This window comes from Panicum virgatum, chromosome 1N (assembly GCF_016808335.1).
Source record: "Panicum virgatum strain AP13 chromosome 1N, P.virgatum_v5, whole genome shotgun sequence".
NCBI classification, from domain to species: Eukaryota; Viridiplantae; Streptophyta; class Magnoliopsida; order Poales; family Poaceae; genus Panicum; species Panicum virgatum.
Window position 1 is genome coordinate 64,147,787 of NC_053145.1, and position 21,485 is coordinate 64,169,271.

General features: G+C 43.5%; 2 protein-coding genes across 2 annotated transcripts; both read left to right on the plus strand.

Moving 5' to 3' along the window:
- Window positions 1–3,258: 3,258 nt before the first annotated feature.
- Window positions 3,259–7,856, plus strand: LOC120657421 (transcription initiation factor TFIID subunit 15-like). The gene is made up of 8 exons (XM_039935732.1): window positions 3,259–3,618; window positions 4,942–5,058; window positions 5,177–5,514; window positions 5,622–5,822; window positions 6,082–6,165; window positions 6,821–6,902; window positions 6,987–7,113; window positions 7,340–7,856. The coding sequence occupies exons 2-8, from the start codon at window positions 4,942–4,944 to the stop codon at window positions 7,549–7,551; spliced, it is 1,161 nt and encodes a 386-aa protein (XP_039791666.1). The 5' UTR covers window positions 3,259–3,618; the 3' UTR covers window positions 7,552–7,856.
- A 1,308-nt stretch (window positions 7,857–9,164) lies between these two features.
- LOC120657422 (E3 ubiquitin-protein ligase At1g63170-like) lies at window positions 9,165–12,985 on the plus strand. Its single transcript, XM_039935733.1, has 5 exons — window positions 9,165–9,567; window positions 10,776–11,566; window positions 11,737–11,862; window positions 11,938–12,223; window positions 12,326–12,985. Exons 2-5 carry the CDS (start codon window positions 10,974–10,976, stop codon window positions 12,539–12,541), a joined length of 1,221 nt encoding a protein of 406 aa, XP_039791667.1. The 5' UTR covers window positions 9,165–9,567; window positions 10,776–10,973; the 3' UTR covers window positions 12,542–12,985.
- The last annotated feature ends 8,500 nt before the right edge of the window (window positions 12,986–21,485 follow it).

Consider the following 21,485-nt stretch of genomic DNA (forward strand, 5'->3'; position numbering starts at 1 on the left):
TTCACGTCGGAGGGCAGGCAGTTCGCTGCCTGCGACCTTGGCGCGGCATCCAGGACGAGCCCACCGGTGCTTCGCAAAGTGTGGGGCGAGCTCGCGCAACCGCTGCCGCCGCGGTGGGTCCCGCTGATGGGCTTCCTCTTGCCTCTGGGTGGAGGCAAGGCAAGTTTTGCGTCGCCAGGATGTTCGACCTGTGGTGCCGGGGGAAGAGCGGCAACGACTACCTGGACGTGGAAACCTTCGCGGTGCTCACCGGCGTGGAGGTCGTGCGCGGCACCAGAGGGGCGCTCAGGATGATCAGGCCCAAGTCAAGGCGTTACAGCGTCGGCTGCCCGAACTGCTGTGAGGTGAACTCCGTTTGTAACGGGTGTTCTAGCCGAGAATAATCCACCATTGTATGGTCGAGCTAATAAGATTTCTTGGTCAAATCAATCAGCATACATGCTCAATTATTATTTGTCAGATATTTCTTGCGTTAACAATAACCTTGTCCGGTTTCCTGTTCGTCTGCAAACCTGACAGCCCAAACATGACTGGCTGAGTTTTTCTGCAAGGGCTACTCTGAATTTCTTGCCGTCGTGAGTGCAGCAATAGTCATCTAAAAAAAAGTTTTCCTGTGATTATTATGGCCTATGATCAAACTAGTTTGAACAAGTAAGCAGAATTGAGATTGCAATCAGGAGGATTTAGTTCGTGGTAATAACCCATGATCTGAAAGTCCAACATGAGCAATAGCTGTGGCTGCTGAAACCTGAAATTCAGAGCTCGGATGGATGAAGCCTTGTCAGTGATCTATTGTTGGTCTTCGGCTGTATATATGTTCCGCGCGCAGGAGTTTTAGACCTTGGTTCATGCTAGGGACTAGTACGCGCGTTCCCAAAAAAAAATCTCACATGAATGAAGTACTAAATGAAGTCTATTTGCAAAAAAAAATTCATAGATGTGAGTATTTTTCGTGACGAATCTAATAACAGTAATTAATTCATGATTGGCAACAGTGATGCTACAGTAATCATCATCTAATCATACGGCAAAGGTCTCATTAGATTCTTCAGGATTCCTAGCGCAGGGATTCTGAAGTTTATTTTGTAAAATAACTTTGTTTGACACCGTAATTAATAGTCAAAGTTTCCTAGGCGTTGCTAATCGCGCGCGCCAGTAAGGATTCCAACAATCGATTTCCGAGAACATGTTTTTCCCTTTTTGGAAAGCGTGCAGACTCCACGCACCCACACGAGTCGTGATTTTTTTCACCCACCTCCTCCATGTGAATGACCTCACAGGTATTTATTTTCTCTTTTTATTTTTTTGTTTTTCCTTTACGTTCCATAAGTGTTGTTATTTTTTTTGTTTTCCAATTTTTCTTTTTTTTTACCTTCTATATGTCTGAAATTTTTTTTGACAATTTTTATATGGAAATCGTACTAAAAAATTATACCAAGACTTTGTGTTTAGAAGTTGCATGATAAATTTGTGCCTACAAAAGTTGTATGAGAAATCTTCCAGATAACATCTTCTTACAATTTATGCTGAAAAGTTATCCTCTATAAGTTATTTTAGAAAACTACACATTAAATTTTGTATGCACTGTGAAAGTTGTGCTAAAAAAATATTATACGTAAAAGTTATGTACAACATAAAAAGTTATAATACGAATCTATAACTTTATCATACAAACTATAAATATAATTTTTTGTCACGTATTTTATGCGCATAAGTTTTTGGCTTTTATACACAACTTATGAATATAAATTATGTTGTTATACAACTTATGAATATAAAACATGTTGTTGTACAGATATATTGTATATCAGTTAGTATATAATTTTTGTTGTATAACTTTTTATAATATTTTAAATCACACATATTTTGTATATGGTTTATATTTATATAAGTTTGTCATATAGTTTTTTTATATTGAATGATGAAAGAGAATGAGAATGGCGTTGTCCAACTAGTGGTCGGGGAGGACTCCTTTGCGCTGTGCACGAGGAGCAGTGTTCGGAGGGGTGAAGGACAAAAAAAAAATGGAAAAAGAATGGTGTGAGTCGGACAGTGGAAGTGGAAGTGGGAGGGGGTTGCACCAATTTTTTGGAAGGAAAAATAAAAGGAAAAAGAAAAAATAATAATAAGTACTCACCGTAGCCGTGCCGCATGGCTCGCAGCAACTCGGTGGCGCGCAGCAGCTACTCGAAGTGAAGAATAAAAGAGCGAAAAAATAGGATAGAAACCGATGAGACGAGTCAAGCAGGATGGGGAAATAAAGAGTTAAAAGCAGTTGATATATACATGGTAGGACCCATGCACGTGGGCGGACGGTCGGAAAACCGAGCGCTGCGACGCTCGCTGACGCTCGCGGGCCGAATTGGATTCCGCAAGTTTGCTAGGACTCCCTAAGGTTATCTCCAACCATTCCCCCCATCCAACTCCCCCCAAACGTACTATTTACTATATTTTACTACCTCCCTCTATAACTCCTCTCCAACCATTCCCCCATATCTATTCCCTCTATATACTATCACTCATTAACTAACTATTTATTTATCATTTTTGAATTTTAAAAAAATCATACAGTATTTGTACTGTCATAATACGCATTATCATCATGTTACGGGGCTCAAACGAGATTAATATCATGAAGAAACGGTGTGATTAGAGATATAGGGGGAGTTGAAACTCACTCTATATATAGAGGGAGTTTCAACTCCCCCCGTATATAGGGGGAGCTTTGGGGGAACCGTTGGATCGGATTTCCCCCCAAAGCTCCCCCTACGTGGGGTGGGGGGCCATATAGAGAGCACCGTTGGAGCAAGCCTAACGCAGAAACCAAATAGGACCTTAGGCCATCAACAGTGGTTGATTCGTATGAACCGAATCATGAACGCCACGTATGCTCCAAAGTACCATAGATTTTCTCTCTCCTCCGAATTCATTAATGCCGAACGAATTATGGACCCCACGTATGCTCCAAAATAACATAGATTTTCTCTCTCCTCCGAATTCATTAATGCCGAAGGGCCCACTGTCCGCCTTTTCCCTCATTGGTTCTTACTGTAGATAGCTTTGATTTCATTTTCTATTCCGCAGGAATCGACTCCCAATTAAGAGTCGAATCTTGTGTTTCATCGAAAAAATAGGCTTTCTTTAGCGGATGATTCGATTCATCAGGTGCCACATCAATCGAGGGTTCGGCCACTGGAGAAGCTCTTAGAAGGCTTCTACAGTTCTACTGCCGCGTCAGCTGGCCCATCTTGATCCCCCGTTCCGGAGACGGCACCACCCTTGCTGCCGTTCTCGTCACCACACCACAGGCGAGGGCGACTCCTTCCTCGCAGCAGCCGCCCGCCCCGACCCCGTTCGCCACGCCTCTGCTCGCTGCGGCGCGGCGCAGTATCCGCGCGTACCCGGCCGGCCTCTCTGTGGAGGCGCATCTGGTGGCTACCTTGCCAGGCTAGGGTTGGGGGTGGCCGTCTTCTACCTTCGTATCACGCGGGCAGGCTCCGGGCGCGCGTCATCGTTTCTCGCTCTCTCCGGTTGCGACCGTGTGCTACCCCCGCGAGCTTCCTCGTGCCACGGGAGGGCCGCTGCTGCCGTTCCGTCCACCGGTGGATTATCCGACAGGTACTGCCCCCATCAAACCCCCGCCTCTTCGGCCCTCCCCTTTCCCAGATCTGATCGCTTATGGAAATTCCAAATCCAACCCACGAACTTGCGCGTTTTGTTATGGGACTCTCGGCCGGCGTCACGTCTTCACACCCACTCCACGCGCCCCAGTTGGGGGGATTTGACTAGGCACCTGTATCACTATCGATCTGTGTATGGTTGCGTTGTTCTGAGATACGGTTTGACTTGCTAGTGTTCATGTTCTGTAGGCAGATTTGACTTGACACCGTCTGGTTTCCAATGTTTTAGCAGTGTTATATATCAGGACCCTGGTACTGCTGCTAATGAGTGTGTGACCCATTGAACTGTGCAATTTTGATTTAAGCGTATGCAGCAATACCTGAGGTTTCTGACCCGATGCGCCAGTTCATAATGATTCCCCTCATCTGTTTTGTCTGCTATCCGTATCGAATTCTTCAAATGTTTGTGTAAATATCATATCATTTAGCAAGTTGGCCATGCATGGCGGGTTAGTATGTTGATGGCTGGTAGGTTGCTGAATCACGAATGAATTGTCGATTTACAAAGTATAGGGGCACATCTCCTGTATAATTGATTGAACCCTGCAGCAGTTCACTCGATGCTGTTGATAAATCGTCTATTATCTTCTTGCATCTGACTTACTGTGTTAGTGGCGCTTTGTGTGTGCAGCACTCGGCATCTGAAATAGACAAATTTTCATCTCCCTTGACATCTGACAACATTGCAACATGACTGCATCTGTATTGAAATGTTTGCAAAAGTATTCCTAAAATAGTTGGTCTGTAAAAAAAATGCACAGTAACATTTTCAATTGTCTTCTGAATGGAAACATGAAGTGCATTGCTCCTGCTTTTTAAATTTTGTTGCTCCCTTGTTATGTTTGGTTTCATTGTTGTTCTTTCAGGGCCCATATTATTCTGTAGAAATAGGTTTTGGTATACAAAAGTATTTTTTTTTTCTGGCCACAACCTCTATCATTTCAAATCAAGAAAGAATGTGTATTAACTGAGAATGTTGCATCTAAAATTAGCCTAGAGCTCATTTTTCAGTTGATCAAAGATTTTCCGCAGCTACAACATCCTGCATCAGTGTATTTCAAATTTTACGCCATGCTTCTTTTATCTGTTTGTAGTTCTTGTACTATTTTTTTTTGTTTATAGTTATTGTACTATCCTCCTGTTTGTAGCCCAAACTACCACATCATGTATCCATATATTTGAATATTTGTTTGTGTGTAGCCCTTCTACCTTTTCTGAAGCAAAATAATTTAAAAATAATGATACTGGTGGTGTGCTACAGATGGCTGGATATATGTCAAGAGGGGCCCCAAACGGTTCAGTTTACGTGTGCAACCTGCCTCCTGGAACTGATGAGACTATGCTAGCTGAATATTTTGGCACCATAGGGTTGCTAAAGGTATGGGTCTTATCAGGTAACATTTTTTCAACCACTACCAAGTTCGTCAAGATCCCTTACTTTTTTCAAATTCTGTTTCATGATAAATTTGTCTCTTCTCTGTTGTCATACCACGCAGAAGGACAAGAGGACTGGGCGTCCAAAAATTTGGATATATAGGGACAAGGTTACCAATGAACCAAAGGGTGATGCAACGGTCACCTATGAGGATCCACATGCTGCTTCAGCTGCGGTGGACTGGTTCAATAACAAAGATTTCCATGGGAGTATTATCCAAGTTCACATAGCTGAGTCAAAAAGTAAAGATACATTTGATAGTTCCACAAATTTGGCCATCACTGCTGACCTTGGTGGACAATATGAATTGGATAACGGTGTTGGCAGAGGTAGAGGACGCGGTGATGGTCCAGGAAAGGCCTGGCAGCAAGATGGGGATTGGATGTGTCCAAATACAAGGTCTGTTATGATTGGTGAGCAACTTCTTTATCACTTCAGTTTTCCAGTTGACTTGTATAGTCTTTCATTGTGTATTCCATTCTTTCTGATATGATTTATTCTCTCAGTTGTGGCAATGTAAACTTTGCCTTCCGTGGTGTTTGTAATCGCTGTGGAGCTGCTCGCCCTGCTGGTGTCGGTGGAGCTGGTGGTGGTAGGGGTAGAGGCCATGGTAGCGCTGATGCAAGAGGAAGCAACCGTGCTGGTGCTGCTGCTGTTGTCGGGGGTCCACCTGGATTGTTTGGTCCAAATGATTGGCCATGTCCAATGTAAGAGACTAAGAGCTTAGGTTTTCTTGTTTCATAGATTTGATACATCTTTTGAGCTGTGTCTTCACATTCATTTTTTGTATCATCTGATTGCTGCCTCATGAAAACCAACGAGATAGTGCTTTCCAAGCCTTGATATTATATGCTTGTTTATGCTTAAACTAGACCACTGCCCTCTATATCTGTTGCAATTTTGTATTTTACTACAAACCTGCTGTCTGATATGATGTTATGAAACCCAACTTCATTTGTGTTCCAGGTGCGGTAACATAAACTGGGCTAAGCGGACCAAATGTAATATATGTAACACTTCCAAGCCTGGTACAAATGAAGGCGGTGTAAGGTAAGTACAAGGTTTACTATTTGCATTTGGCTGGTTCATAACCGTGTTATTTAATAATTTGTGTGTAAAATGTACTTGAGCAAGTATAGTTTGTGCTCTTGGGCCCATACGGCTGGCGATCTGACCTGCCGTGGCAAAACATCTTGTAGATTATAATACTAATTTATCCAAAGAAGAGCCGCATTTGTTATATGTGGTGAATGATACATGAGGGTTGTTTCATTAATTGATAAACATCATGCTTTTCCACCTGGTACACTACACTTGCTGTCAGGTTTAATGTGGCCTTGCATCAACATAGGATAGCCTTAGAAAAATAGCAGGTTAACTGCAGTGATATTGTGCCCTTCTTGTCCCCATGTTTTGGCTTTTCGGGCTCAAAACTGGACTCGAAGGATGTTGAGTGCAGCACCGCGACACTTTGGCGGTTTGGCCCATGGGCCATTGACAATAGTGAGTGGCTAGTTGTGAATCTTACAGCATATTTTGCGAAATGTGTTGTAAAAAACCATCACATGTAAGTATAGAACAGCACAAATTGGTGTACATGTTATGCTATGTCCATGAGTGAGCAATCATGCATTTAATTATTTATAACTAGAAGGTATTTATTCAAATATTGAGGCTTTTGTCACCAATTAATTTATCATTTTAGGGGTGGCCGTGGTGGTGGGTACAAAGAGCTTGATGAAGAAGAACTAGAGGAAGTTAAAAAGCGTCGGAAAGAGGCTGAGGAGGTAGGATGCTTACTGAACATTATTTGTGTATGTATATATATTGTAACCGTTGCTTTCCATGTCTAAATATGGCTTGTATCATAGGATGATGGAGAGATATATGATGAGTTTGGCAACCTCAAAAAGAAATTTCGTGCCAAAGCACAGCATACTGAAAGTGCCCAGAATTATCCTGGGTCTGGACGTGCTGGATGGGAAGTTGAGCATCGTGGTATTCCTCTCGACACACTGACTTTGATAAACCCATATTCCAGGCTGTTGTAGGATTATTTGTCGTCCAGTTCGTGCTTTTTGGTGATTGTCATGGGATTGTTCTGTATGTGCTTTGAATTTTTGAATATCTGTTGCACATAGGGAAGAAAAAAGGGATAGTTACTGTTATGAATCTGTTGCTTTGTCAGTGCTGAACATGACCTGGTGTTAATTCGCTGTTGTAGGTTCCAGTGAAAGGGAAGGCAGGGAGAGGAGCAGGGATCGTGGTAGGGATGATTACGATGACAAGGAAATCAGCAACAGGGAACATGGAAGAGAGCGGCGCCGGAGCCGGAGCCGGAGCAGAGACCGCGACAGGGAAAGGGGGAGGGACAGAGGAAGGGACCATAACTACGAGAGGAGTCGGGAGCGCGACCGTGATCGTCGCCACAGGTGAAGAGAGAAACGACAGGGGTTTCTGTTCCTCACTTACATTGATTTTACCAATTTTTGTAGCCGTGGAGATGTGGTGGTTTGTTATTAGCATCCTGGCGCTGATTTTTCCTGTGCACCTGATGTTGCTTTGAATTAATTGCTGCACTGGCACGCTATTGTGATATCTTGCTCTTTGTAAAATCGAGTGTGACATGGACCGGGCCATTGTTGTGCCGCCACAAGCTCGAAGCAGCTGTGGATTTCTGAGCAACAGACTCCTCTGGCTGTTGCTTTGTCATCATTGGGTTTTGGACTTGAGCTTCGTTATTTTCTGGTCTAAAATCATAGTAAAGTTCGAGGAGCTGGTCTTTGTTTCGGTTACCTATGACCTATCCCTCCCTCCCTCATCAGGATAGAAGCTGGCAACTGATTTGTCGAGAAGCACCTGGTCTTTGTCATACTTATTTGTCGAGAAGCACCTGGTCTTTGTCATAGTTGCCATGCTTAAAACTCGGAAGCAAGGAGAAATTAGTGCAGGTGCTTTGACGGATCTATGTTGGCTTTTGTCGTCATTAGCGGCACTAGAATTTCAGTCGCCATGTTCTTGGAAACAGACTGATGGGCGCCGCCCCATCCGTCGATCACAGCTTTTAAACAGATGTTAAACTGCTCGCTTCTGGATCTGATAAGTACATCTGCTACAAAATAAAGGGGGGGGGGGAGAGAGAGAGAGAGAGAGAGAGAGAGTATCAACGTAGCAATAACATACTAGTATGTAGTTATAAAATATTACTACATTAATGCATGTATATCGTATAAAGGAAAATAAAACTAAGATCCACTTAGACATTGAATGGACCATGGACCACAACTGCTAAATTAACTCTTTTGCTGTTTCTTTCTCGCTTTCACTCAAAAGATTGCAACTAGAGTTTATTATTCTCAAACCACCTATTTAAGTTGACCTAGCTCCTCCAGTCTAGGCAATGTGGGACTATTTCCCTTAGCTACTGCTAGTGAACCAACACTAGCATGTGTGTTGGGCCTGGTCCAATAACTACACGGGCTGGGCTGTTACATTTATCATTGTATGATCGAACTAATAAGATTGCTAGGTCAAATCAATGAGCGTACATGTTTAATTATCTTTTGTCAGATTTCTTGCGTTAACAATAACCTGTCCGGTTTCTTGTGCTTCTGCAAACCTGACAGCCCAAACATGACTCAAAGATAAATGGCTTGAGTTTTTCTGCAAGGCCTACTCTGAATTTCTTGCCGTCGTGAGTGCAGCAATTGTCATCTGAAAAATGACTTTTCCTGTGATTATGCCCTATGATCAAACTAGTTTGAACAAGTATGCAGTATTGAGAGCTCGATCAAGAGGATTTAGATCGTGGTCATAGCGCATAATCTGAAAGTCCAACATGAGCAATAGCTGTGTATGCTGAAACCTGAAAGTTCAGAGCTCGGATGGATGAAGACTTTCGTCAGTGATCTGTGGATGTTGGTCTTCGGCTGTACATATGGGCCGCGCGCAGGAATTTTAGAAGGCTTCTGCTGCCGCGTCAGCTGGCCCATCTTTCTCGCTTTGCGGAGACCCGAAGGCATCCTCCCGATTCCCCGTTCCGGAGACGGCACCACCCTTGCTGCCGTTCTCGTCACCACCACACCAACCCACCCCAACCCCTCCCCTCCCGTCCTCGGCTCCACCCCACCCCACCACACCACAGGCGAGGGCGACTCCTTCCTCGCAGCAGCCGCCCGCCCCGACCCCGATCGTGCCTCTGCTCGCCGCGGCGCGGGCGCAGTATCCGCGCGTACCCGGCCGGCCTCTCTGCGGGGGCGCATCTGGTGGCTACCTCGCCAGGCTAGGGTTGGGTGGCCGTCTTCTACCTTCGTATCACGCGAGCAGGCTCCGGGCGCGCGTCATCGTCTCTCGCTCTCTCCGGTTGCGGCCGTGTGTTGTGCCCCCGCGAGCTTCCTCGTGCCACGGGAGGGCCGCTGCTGCCGTTCCGTCCACCGGTGGATTATCCGACAGGTACTGCCCCCATCAGACCCCCGCCTCTTCGGCCCTCCCCTTCCCAGATCTGGCCGCTTATTAGCAAAATTGAAATCGGTCGTGTGCTTCCTTGCTTCCTCGAGGTCACCGAATTGCCTGGATGTGGTTTATCTCGGGAGTTTTCATGTGTAGTACCAATTCATAAGTCTGCTGCGGGTCAATTTTAGTCAGGTTCAGATTTATGTCGTTGTTCTAGTGGATGCATCTGGACAGACAAAATTGGACATCGAGTTGATAAAGTTGGACAGAGGCTGCAGCTAATGTGGTTAACTTGACGACTGTCAATCCACAAGTTACGTAGATTGGGGAAACTAGGCCTCCAAAATTGTTGGGGTGTGAGGTCGCGATTGATATGGTGTAGATTAGACCATGGATGCTATGGGCAGCAGTGGGTTGAAGTTTGCATGATGCTAAGGGAAGAAGGTTATCTATGACATAGAATGGTTTATGTAGTATTTGATACCCAGAAACTAAGACAATGTTCATGAGTTGATGGGGGATATGTAACTTGAGCATGTAAACTGGGCCAACCATTAATGTTTTATGGAAATTCCAAATCCAACCCATGAACTTGCGCGTTTTGTTATTTATTTGTCTGCTACTCTGCTTGATTTGCCCTTCACTGGAGCGGGGACCAATAAAACTAGATATCATTTCCCACTATTTGCCCAGCTCACTGTTTGCTTGCCTATTCTTCTAGTGTTTTGCACACCAACCTTTCCTTGAGAATTTGAGTATTCAACTCTACTAAGCCCAACTCGTGACTTGTCATTGTGAAAGCCTAGCTACACAAACACAACTGGTTTTTGCTGTGTTGAAAATTTTATGCCATTCCATGGATTGAAGAGATGTTATGCTATCATGCAGAATTTGTAATTCTCTTTTGCTACTAGTCATACTTACTCATAATTGCTCTCATGCTAAATTGAACGTTTAACCATATAGTATGCTTATTTGACAATATTTGTAGCCCATATTTTTTATCACCTGGCAATATTTTGTTTAGTAACGATTTCATCTTCAGCCTAATTGATACGGTATTTTTGAGGTGAAACTATTCATAATGCATAAGATATTCAGATAAATAATACTGCTGGGTTGGTTCAGCACGTGTCATTAGACATGTTTGTGTTTTGCCAGTGCATATGGCAATAAATTCATGTTTCTTTCCTTATGTGACATTGCAGAACAACTATCTTGGAGATCTAAGCCTAAAGAGTTGAAGTCTGGAAGTTTCTGTTGAAGAGTACATAGAAATATTTCCTGATTTTTTTGAGGAAGACTACAGAGCTTCTAAATGTGAAACTTGTCTCTTTTTATTGGTTACTCCTGGATGGTGTTGAACTTGGCTTCTCACGTTACTTGAAGCTCAAGGTCATACTAGCATGAGCACTTCAAGGATGGAACAAGCAACAGGTGTAAGTGGCCCTGAACACATAATTGATATTCCGAGGGACACTGGTTCTTCCGCTTCGGTTTCTCGCGGTGTCGATAGAGAGAACCATGAAGAACTGAATCATGCAGACAGGCCTTCAACTAGAGCTCTAGTACCTGCCTTGCAGGCACCATCAGCAATAGGTGCTGTACCTAGTACAGGGCAGACTTCAGGCACAAGGAGAAGTGATAACTATGTTCGCCGGCACAGAAGCCCTTTGAATTCTGGACTGTGGATTTCAATTGAAGTTATTGTCAACGTGAGCCAGATTGTAGCTGCCATAGTTGTTCTCTGCCTGTCAAGAAAGGAGCATCCACAAGCTCCATTACTTGAGTGGGTCATAGGTTATACAGTTGGTTGTTTTGCAACGTTACCCCATCTCTATTGGCGCTATATACATCGTAATATTGTAAATGGTGAGCATGAGCCAGCACACGCTCCACAAGGGTCCTCTCATAACAACTCAACTGAAGCCACTCATGCAGCAAGTGCATCAGAGCGTCGTAGGAATGCTGCACGAAATGCGGTGCTCGCTAATCCCAGGTACAGGCTCATCTTACGGCTTTATGGTTTTGCTTGATCCCTTCATTTCATAAATTGTACTGGATATTTACAATGAAGGCAGTGAACTGTGCGTTTTTTGTTCATGTATATGCATGCTGCACCAGCACTGCGACTATACATTAATGATAAATGCACTGTGCCATCTGCAGGATTAATGCACTGTTTGACCACTTCAAGATGGCCCTGGATTGTTTCTTTGCTGTATGGTTTGTTGTTGGAAATGTGTGGATATTCGGTGGACGTTCTTCTGCTGCTGATGCTCCAAACTTGTACAGGTAAATGCAAACTGTCCTTTCCATGAATGAGATGTCGCCTCCTTTATCCTGTTGCTGACTTTTGCTTCCCACCAGGTTATGTATTGTGTTCCTCACTTTTAGTTGCATTGGGTATGCCATGCCGTTCATCCTCTGCGCGATGATATGCTGCTGCCTTCCCTGCATTATATCTGTTATGGGTTTTAGAGAAGATACAAACAACACAAGGGGGGCTACTTCGGAATCTATTAATGCTTTGCCTACATATAAATTCAAAACCAAGAAACGCCGCCATGGTTCAGGAAGCGAAACTGAAGGCCAAGAAGGTGGGGTAGTGGCTGCGGGGACTGAGAAGGAGCGATCACTTTCTGCTGAAGATGCTGTATGCTTATCCATTTCATTCTTGCTGGACTCATTTTTTTTACAGAGATCTAAGTTTTTTATCCTCATCACTTGTCTTTTCTTGTACCCTTTGGTACTGCAGGTTTGTTGCATCTGTCTTGCCAAGTATGCACACAATGATGAGCTTCGTGAACTCCCATGCTCGCATTGTTTCCACAAGGATTGTGTTGATAAATGGCTCAAGATAAATGCACTTTGCCCTTTGTGCAAATCTGAGATAGCGAGCTCATCCAGCACTTCTGATGCACGTCAATCGAACCAGAATGCTATTCCGGTGCAGGAGATTGAAATGCATTAGGTTGGTCTGCTCTCCCTCCTTATTACACAAGAATACCGCTGTTTGGGGTTCCCTGGCTTGATGTATAAAGCTGGAGATTGATGTATGGATTGTAGTGACTCCTAGGGTTCGTTTTGTCATTGTTATCTTGGAGATGTTACAGCTCTTCTCGCTGTCACTCAACAATGCCAAGCCAATACTACCCAGGTTTCCATCAGCGTGGATTGTGCCTTGTGTTCTGTTTTGGATGACACTGGATGGCTATTTCGTAGCCCAAAAGGGGCGGGCCAGGTCCAGGTACATAGGTGATCCGTTAACAGCGTGATCCTAGTCAACTTTGCAGTATTTTCATTCTGTGAAACTGAAGTTTACGATATTCAGTTGATGACTATAAAAATCTGGTAAACATGTTCCACTTGTTATCTGCGTGAAGTTTCTGACTAATGGATGAACTCTTGTTTTTGAATGTCCATTTCTTTTTGTCTCTTCGTTCGGGGAAACTTATGAATGAATACCAAGAGTAATTTTCCAAAACCGTGGTTGAATGAGTTGCTTATGCTGATACTCAAGTTTACACGTACGCCCACACTGAGCGCTTGGGAGTTAAACTGGTTGTTCGGTTGGTAAAAAAAGCGTAAAGCTTGGATCATCGCTTGAGGCCCTGTTTGAAACCGCTCAACTCAGATTTTAAGCGAAATAAACAAAATAATCCCGCCAAACGTCCTGATTATCAACTGGCTTATTTCCAACGCCAACGCTAAAAAATTCTCCGTAGCACTGCGTTTTGAAACGCGGCTCGACCGTCGCTTCTCTGGAAACGCGAGGCTTTTTCCCTCAGAGACCCTCGGCCCCTTCTCCCGCACCCGAGCAGATCTGGATCGGGGGCGCCGCCCCTCTCCCTCCCTACCGCCGGCCGCCGCCCCTCTCCCTCCCTAGCGCCGGCCGCCGGCCTCTCCTTCCTCACTGACGCCGTCCCAGTCTGCCTCCCTGCTGCGCCCACCGGGAGGCGACGCCGGCCTCCCCGACCTCCCCCTGGTGTGCCCGCCGGGAGGCGCCGCCGGCCTCCCCGCCGCCGGCCTCCCCTCCTCCCTGCTGCGCCCGCCAGGAGGCGCCGCCGGCCTCCCCTCCTCCCTGTTGCGCCCGCCAGGAGGCGACGCCGGCCTCCCCTCCTCCCTGCTGCAGCCACCAGGAAGCGCGCCTCCCTCACCAGCAGGCACCACGCAGCGGCTCCCTCCTCAACACTGCTTCAAAGGTTAGCACAACAGGCTCTGGAAAAATTAGGAATTGGTAGAAATTTGTGCAGTAGAAATCTTGTTGCTTCTTTGTGCAGTAGAAATCAAGCCTATAAATATTCATGGTACTAGAAATTCCACCAATCTTGCAATTTATAGATGGAAAAAGCAACAAAGGTTCCAGCTAGATGGGATGCATTTGCAGCCAAAGTGTTCAACGAAATATGTGTAGAAGAAGTCCTTGCCCATAACAGGCCACAACATTGCTTGAATTCCGTGGGTTATGCTAATTTGGTGAAGTTTTTTGACCGAACAAAGAGACCATACTCCCAAGACTAAATGAAGAACAGATGGGATGTTCTAAAGAAGAAATACTCTCAGTGGAAGACCTTGAACATGAGAGCCACAGGATTGGGTAGAGATCCTGTTGCTGGATGTATTTCAGCCTCGGATGAGTGGTGGGCTGACCAAAATGCGGTTAGTAGTTGTCATTTCGTGTTTTTTGTACATGCATTACTTGTTATTTTTTGGTGACATTCTAATTGCTCTAATTTCTGTTTCAGGCTATGCCAGGATGTATATCATTCAAAAATTCAGTTCTTGAGCATGAGGACATGATGCGCATAATGTTTGAAGCAATTAGTGTTACAAATGAAACTGCATATGTTCCTGGAACTGGTCATGCGGGGGGAGAGGAGGAAGAGCATGATGATGCGCGAGGATGGTGAAGGCGAGAGGGGTGCACCACAGGTCACCCCAAGTGCTAACAAAATGCCAGCTCCATCTTCACGGAGAACCACAGGTTCCCCTTCTGGAAAGAAAAAGAAAACATATAGGGATACCCTTATGAGGAGGTTGGTGGAAACATATGAGAAGAAGGCATAGAGTAGTAATAATTCAGCAACTTCTCATGGCGGTTTGTGACTTTGATATGCGGTTCACATTTGTTGTTACTGGTTGGCCTGGATCTGCTCATGACACTCGGGTATTTTTGGATACTTTAGTCACCTACAAGGAAAGTTTTCCACATCCACCTCAAGGCAAGTATTATCTTGTTGATTCCGGGTATCCTAACAGAAAAGGATATCTAGCACCATACAAAGGTCAAAGGTATCATGTGCCTGAATGGCAGCATGGTCGCCGCCCAGTGGGATTGAAGGAGGTGTTCAACTATCATCATGCATCCCTTAGAAATGTGATTGAGCGCTCATTTGGAGTTCTCAAGATGAAGTGGCGCATTCTCTTGAAAGTACCTAGCTTTCCAGTTAATAAGCAGTCTCAGATTATTGTTGCTTGTATGACTCTTCATAACTTCATTAGAGAAACTGACATAAATGATGAACATTTCATAACCTATGTGGATGACATTCGTGACGAAGACCCTTCAGAAGACGCTAGCCTAATGGGGGATGATATAGATATGTGTGCCTTCCGTGATGAACTTGCTTCGGCTTTGGTTGATTTATTGTTGTAATTTTTAGTATTTTGTAGTATTTTCAATGGATCAAATGAGAGTTAATTTGACTTCTATTGTACTCTATATTTTTGTATAACTAGATTTCTATCTCAAACTTCAAAAAGATGCAGAAAATTGCCTTTACATCAGTGTTACAAACAAAAAGTGGTATTATCAGCCTCAGGGGTATAGCAGTCATTTTATATACAGGACAGATAATCTACCAGCAATAATCAGGACAGCCAAACACCTTGCTTATTCTAGACAGCAGATTCTCCAGATCGCAGCTTATCAGATAAGTCTACTCAGCTTATAAGCGAGTTTCAGAAAAGCGGTCCCAAACAGGGCCTGAATGGGCCGAAAGCTGTGTGGAATACAAGATTAGTTTGTTTTTGTATATTAGCCTTTGATAGATAGCAGCGTAAAGTCTCCATCCAAATCGTGGTGAGCCAAACCTCAGTCAATGTGACAGTTTCCTAAAGCATGTGTCTGGCAGATTGGTCCAATAGACCAATACTAACTTTTGCTCACCATAGTTACTTTGGCATGTGTCCATGTTCTACTCGCCATTTTCCCTCCCCATCTCCGAGACGATCCATTGCTTGCTGCGCCGTTGCGCCCCGCTTCGACGTCCCCTGGACGGCTGGACGCTCGCTCCACATGGCGAGTCTCCGGCTGCTCCAGCTCTTCAAGCAGAGTTCACTGGATCCACTCCCACTGAAAAACGAGGCGCCGTGGATTCGGTGGTAGGTGACGCTCGACAACGGCGAGGCTGCAGTGACTTCATCAATTTTGAGGATTTGTCGGCTCATTATTCGAATATGCTCATAGAGGTAGGGTTTGCGGATATGTATTCATAAGATGTGAATTTACGTGCGTCGTGAATGTCTGAGTTGTGTTGTGTAATTTCAAAAAGAAAAACGAGGCGGTGTCAATCCATTGCTGGTGGCGTCCTTGGGCTGTGGATCAGGCTTGACTTCTTCGGCCCCAGGCGCCTCCGCATATCAGCCCGTAAGGCCCGTGTTTCGCGTGCCCGGTCCAGTCCGGTGTTGTCGAGAGGCTTTTCTTGGCCCCCCGATGCAGTAAATTTCTGGCCCAATGTTTGAACGTGCTCGCTCTGGAGGAAGCACGACATTTCCGGGAAACCTATACATCTTCCGGAAGATAGTTTGCTATGAAACTTCCACTTTAAGATGCGTGCAGAACAGAAACAAGTGGCTGAGATTCCTGCGGGCTGAGCGGATCAGCGGACTGCTTCAAAATTAGGGTGACAGGTGTCGCGACAGGGTTGGTTGAGCGGGTGGAGGTTCAATTGATTTGCTAGCTTAAAACACATTTTTCTCTTAAACCGTGGTCCGTTTTCGATTCCGTTTGAACCATCGTATTGTTTAGAATTAATGCAACAAAATGAAACCCCGTATGAATATATTTTTTATTTTTTAAAAACTCAACACTTGGAATATATACATTCAATAATTTTTATATACAGCTTCAATATCTCAGTATGAAATGTTGAATTTGTTTATTGGAATTGTTGAACTAAGTCCGAATGATTGTTGAATCTTGTATATTAAAATATTGAATTTGTTAATATAATATTCCACATATACTAGGTCACATGATATTTAGAAAAAAATAAAAGAAAAAAAGATAGTATACTTACCACCTTTGTTACGTTATGCTGGGACTGCACTGCTCATGCATGGGCTACGGCGCCGTCTCACTCGCTGAAGTGTCAGTTTCACGTGGGCTAGCAACATAGCATAGAGCAGATGGGCTATTATGGGCCGTGCGATGTTTGGCTTAACCATCTTCCGTTAGACATATAGGATGTGCCTACCTGCTCAGCTCAATGCTCTGGAAGCTCATTCACGTTTACCACTCGCTGCTCATTCACGTTTACAGCAAACAATATTCAGCAAGTGGGAGGTGATGCAATGCAATATACAACCTGTTTATTCAGACAAGGACATCGTATTTTGCAGTTGCGCTGGTAAATCCCACCAGACTATAGTATCAGAAGTCAGAACCAAAGCTCTGTTCGGACTTGAGATCAACTCCATCCTCATCTCACGAGAAGAAATGAGGCAACAGGCTCACGCGGTCAATAAGGTACCAGTGCACAATGAATTGCTTATTGTAGATGCTGACCAGCAACCGCAATAGACAACGTCTGTCCGGAGACTCTGAACCGGTCCACCAAAATTCAGTCTCGAGTGCCCATCAAACAAGTTGCTCCAAGCCCTTCTCTTACGTTAAAACAGCATCATGTCTTCCATTTAAAATTGCCGTCACCCATGTTTAGTTGGATCCCCATTTGACATTCTCCAGTTAGAAAATTACTGCCATGGAAACCTTCACGCGTTTTCAGTATAGTACTCACTTCACGAGTCTTAATCAAGCTGTGGGACGACGAGAGGAGTGAGGTGTGCAGTAAATCCAAACGTCAACGTCAGAGGCGGTTTTCACCAGAGGAATGGAAGCTTGTGGTGTTCGTTACCTGGGTTCATTGTACTTCTAGAAGATCAAGCTGAAAGCAGCATGTGTTGATTTCCATCTAGAGCCTCGTCAAGAAAGAGTAGGGAAATCCATGTTGGAGAACATTGCAGAAACGGAAACTACTACGCAAATCCGAAGGCTTATTCTATTGTGTCATTATTACCAATTCGATCGGTACAATTCACCAGTCTTAAGTAACCAGCGGATAAACTGTCGGAACAGCGAAAACAACTGAGTTTTCAGGCCCTAGCGTCGAGGTTGCTTTCATGAGAAATGACACGATGAAATTAATCTGACGTCAGGGTTTTTTATGACAAGGAAATTCTACGGAAGTTGCTGGACTAAGCATCCTCTTTCTATTTGATCACATACTTGAAAGCGACCAAATGCCACAATCCGTTGCACCATACATCAATACTAGTTTAATTATTGTTCTATTCTTCAAAAAAAAGTTTAATTAATGTTCTGAATTTGGCTTGAAGTTCCATGATCTTGTAGAGCGCATCTGCCTTGAAAGCAAAAGTCACTACATGCACTGGAAACCTAACAAAAAATATATTATCACACGTGAGCTGACTTTGCATTCAAGTTTGTATTTTTCGTTTTTATAATAGTTTCCCTAGTTAATATACGTGTTAATAAGAACTTTGACATTGTAATGTCACAATATTTTTCTCAGTAGCACCAACATCTACGACTTTGAGCCTATATTTACAAATACAGTGGCGTTACGCCGTTACTGGAGTGACACCTAAGCATATATAGTGGCAAATTAAATAATTTCAAGCGAAGCAAGTGAATTACATTCATCTGGAAAACCAGACGACTAAATTCTGGCTTTCTTGTGTCAAGTTGAAGTTTGACAACCCCAGGAAATTTCTGCTCCCTTTTCCACCCTTTGACAAATATATAAATAATAAAACTATGCATGTGTCATGTTGGTTGGTATCTTTCTCGGTTACATTACAGTAGATATAACTCTGGTTTACATTAGTATTAGCTTAATTTATGCTCTAGTTAGATACTGTGTCTCTAGCTTTTCAACAACTTTAATAGTCTGGTTTTAAAAAAGGAAGCTTACAAATCTAATGATCTGTTATGGTGCTCTAGACCTTGTAGCGAGCAGGAGTAGTTATACTTGACAATATCCTAGTCTCGTATAACCATAAATTAATGTATTGCCAACTGTCACCAACAGTTTTTCAGTATCCCTGGCGTGCCCTGCAAAAGATTCTCTCCGCTCTGCTGACTTCTCTGCACTCTGAGGATAAACGTCTTGTGGGCTGTGTTTAGTTTCGCGAAAAGTTTCTAAAATTTTTTACTGACGCACATCACATCAAATTTTACGATACATGTATAGAATATTAAATATAGTTAAAAAATATAATTAATTGCACAGTTTGGTTGTAAATGACGAGACGAATTTTTTAAGACTAATTACTCCATGGTTGGACAATAGTTGTCAAATAAAATCAAAATGTGCTACAGTAATTTTTTCACGAACTAAACATACCCCACGCGAGATCGTCACGCATCTCCATCTTATAACTTTTTTCTTTCAAAAAAAAAGGAGCAGCAACGCTGCTAATTCATTTAAGGAGGAAGAAGGTCGAGACTACATGAGGTTCGATATTACAGAGCATGAAAGACTCGGAGGTCTTGATAAAAGCATTACGGGTTACAGATCCCAAACACAGGCTTTATTTTATTTGTTAACTGTGCAGCAGGTAAGAAGAGCTCAGCTTGTGGCCCTAAAGGTCTGCTGCGGTCAATTTTTACTACTACTACTACTAGGCTAGCAGTACGCGACACTTTTGTGGGATTCAGATTTGATCTACCTCCAAACGCAACAATGTTCTTCTTCTTCTTCATCAAGCGCGTAGCGGGTACGCCGAGATGATCAAAGCCTGTTTAGTCCCCAAAAATTTTCACGTGCTACAGTATTTTGCAATGTTTGACCACTAATTTAGAGTATTAAATGTGAATAACTGACAAAACACATTCCATGACCCCAGGGTGAAATCGCGAGACGAATCTAATGAACCTCATTATGCAACGATTAGACAATGTTATGCTACAGTACCAACCTCTAATGACAGATTAATTAGACTTAATAGATTCGCATCGCGATTTCCCGTCCATCTGTGTAATTAATTTTATAATTAATTTATATTTAATACTCCTAATTAGTGGTCAAACGGTTCTAAAAATTTTTGCCCCAAAAATCTTTGGGAACTAAACGGCCCCAGTTTGTCCTTGCAAAAGTGCAGCTAGCTAGGTCAGGCTGTGTTTAGTTCCAAAATTTCTCTCTCCAAACTTCACTATTCACCTATCACATCAAATCTCTTACCTCATACATGGAGCATTAAATATAGATAAATAAAAAAACTAATTATATAGTTTTGATGTACACGACGAGACGAATCTTTTGAGCCTAGTTAGGTCATGATAGGACAACAATTATCACAAACAAATAAAAAATATTACAGTGCCCTATGTGACCTTTTTTACTACTATTTTACGAATCTAAACACAGCCTCAATGTTTACGACCACATTGTCGGCAAAAGTAAGCGTCTGGTGCAGGCAGTAACCCGGCTCTTCCATTCTCTGTCTCGCCAGAACACAAGAAACCGAGACCAAGACCAAAAGGAGCATGGGGCCCGCCATGGCATCGGTCGCGGAGCTTTCGCCGTCCCCACTAGAACTGTATCCATCTATCCACCCGATGCCGCGACCCCGAGTCCTCCGCCCCTCCCCGCCACCGACTTCTCCTCCACCGGTTCGTGATGCGATGCCTCCGCTTGCTGCCACGTTCGCGTGTCGCCTCCTGCGCTGCGTGCCACGCGCAGGGTTTACTTTTTCGGCGAAATTTTGCCGAAATTTCGGTGAAAATTTCGTTTTCGCTAGTAGCCGGGAAGTGAAATTTCGGTACTTTTCGCCATTTTTCGTTTTGAAATTTAAAAATTCAAAAATATTTATAAAAAAATCGGAAAAAATATGATAAAAAACTAGGTGTTCTTCTGAGCAAATAGGACTAGAACACACTCAAATCTAAGATCATTTGCTAGGCTAAAATTGCATTTTAGTTGAAAAACAATGTTATTTGTAGTCTAATGAGGTAGAATTTGAGTTGGCATGAGAGTTAACGAAGTAGGAAAGCACACCTTTCAGAATGCTTTAACAATTCTCTATACAAATTGAATCCAAAAAAAAATTCAAACACTGTCACATGAATTGATAACCAATTCAAATCATGTTTGTCCCGGATTTAAAACAACTTTCAATTAGATCAACCAATATCTCTGAAATTTTATAGGCATATCCGCAATAACAAGAATAATAAAAGTCTAGTTGAGGACTAAGAGAGAAAATGGAAGTTGTCACATGAAATGACAAGATTTTTAATTGGTAGTTTTTGAAATAATTAAATAACTTTCAAACCATTGCTCAAATGAAAAAGTTCCTGAAACAAAAGTTGTAGATCTCGAAAAAATGAACAAAGTTGGTATTCAAAAGTTTTTCATTTGACCTCGGGAACAGTAGGAAAATCGCAACTGACATCATTTTCCGGTCGGAAATCACCGAATTTAGGTCGAAATCACCGAAATTTCGGTCGGAATTCACCGAAATTTCGTTTTTTGAATTTGAATTCTCTTTCCGTTCGGAATTAGCGAATTTCGGCGAAATTTCGGCCGAAATTTCGTTTCCGGCAGTTGGCGGGATTCGGTAAAAAAACGAAAAGGTGAACCCTGGCCCCGCGCCGCGCCACCCCCACA

Coding starts and splice junctions, on each gene's coding strand:
- LOC120657421 (XM_039935732.1), top strand. CDS start 4,942: ATGGCTGGATATATGTCAAGAGGGGCCCCAAACGGTTCAGTTTACGTG. Junction 5,515..5,621: donor TGGATGTGTCCAAATACAAG/GTCTGTTATGAT, acceptor TTATTCTCTCAG/TTGTGGCAATGTAAACTTTG. Junction 7,114..7,339: donor ATGGGAAGTTGAGCATCGTG/GTATTCCTCTCG, acceptor TCGCTGTTGTAG/GTTCCAGTGAAAGGGAAGGC.
- LOC120657422 (XM_039935733.1), top strand. CDS start 10,974: ATGAGCACTTCAAGGATGGAACAAGCAACAGGTGTAAGTGGCCCTGAA. Junction 11,567..11,736: donor GCGGTGCTCGCTAATCCCAG/GTACAGGCTCAT, acceptor TGCCATCTGCAG/GATTAATGCACTGTTTGACC. Junction 11,863..11,937: donor GATGCTCCAAACTTGTACAG/GTAAATGCAAAC, acceptor GCTTCCCACCAG/GTTATGTATTGTGTTCCTCA.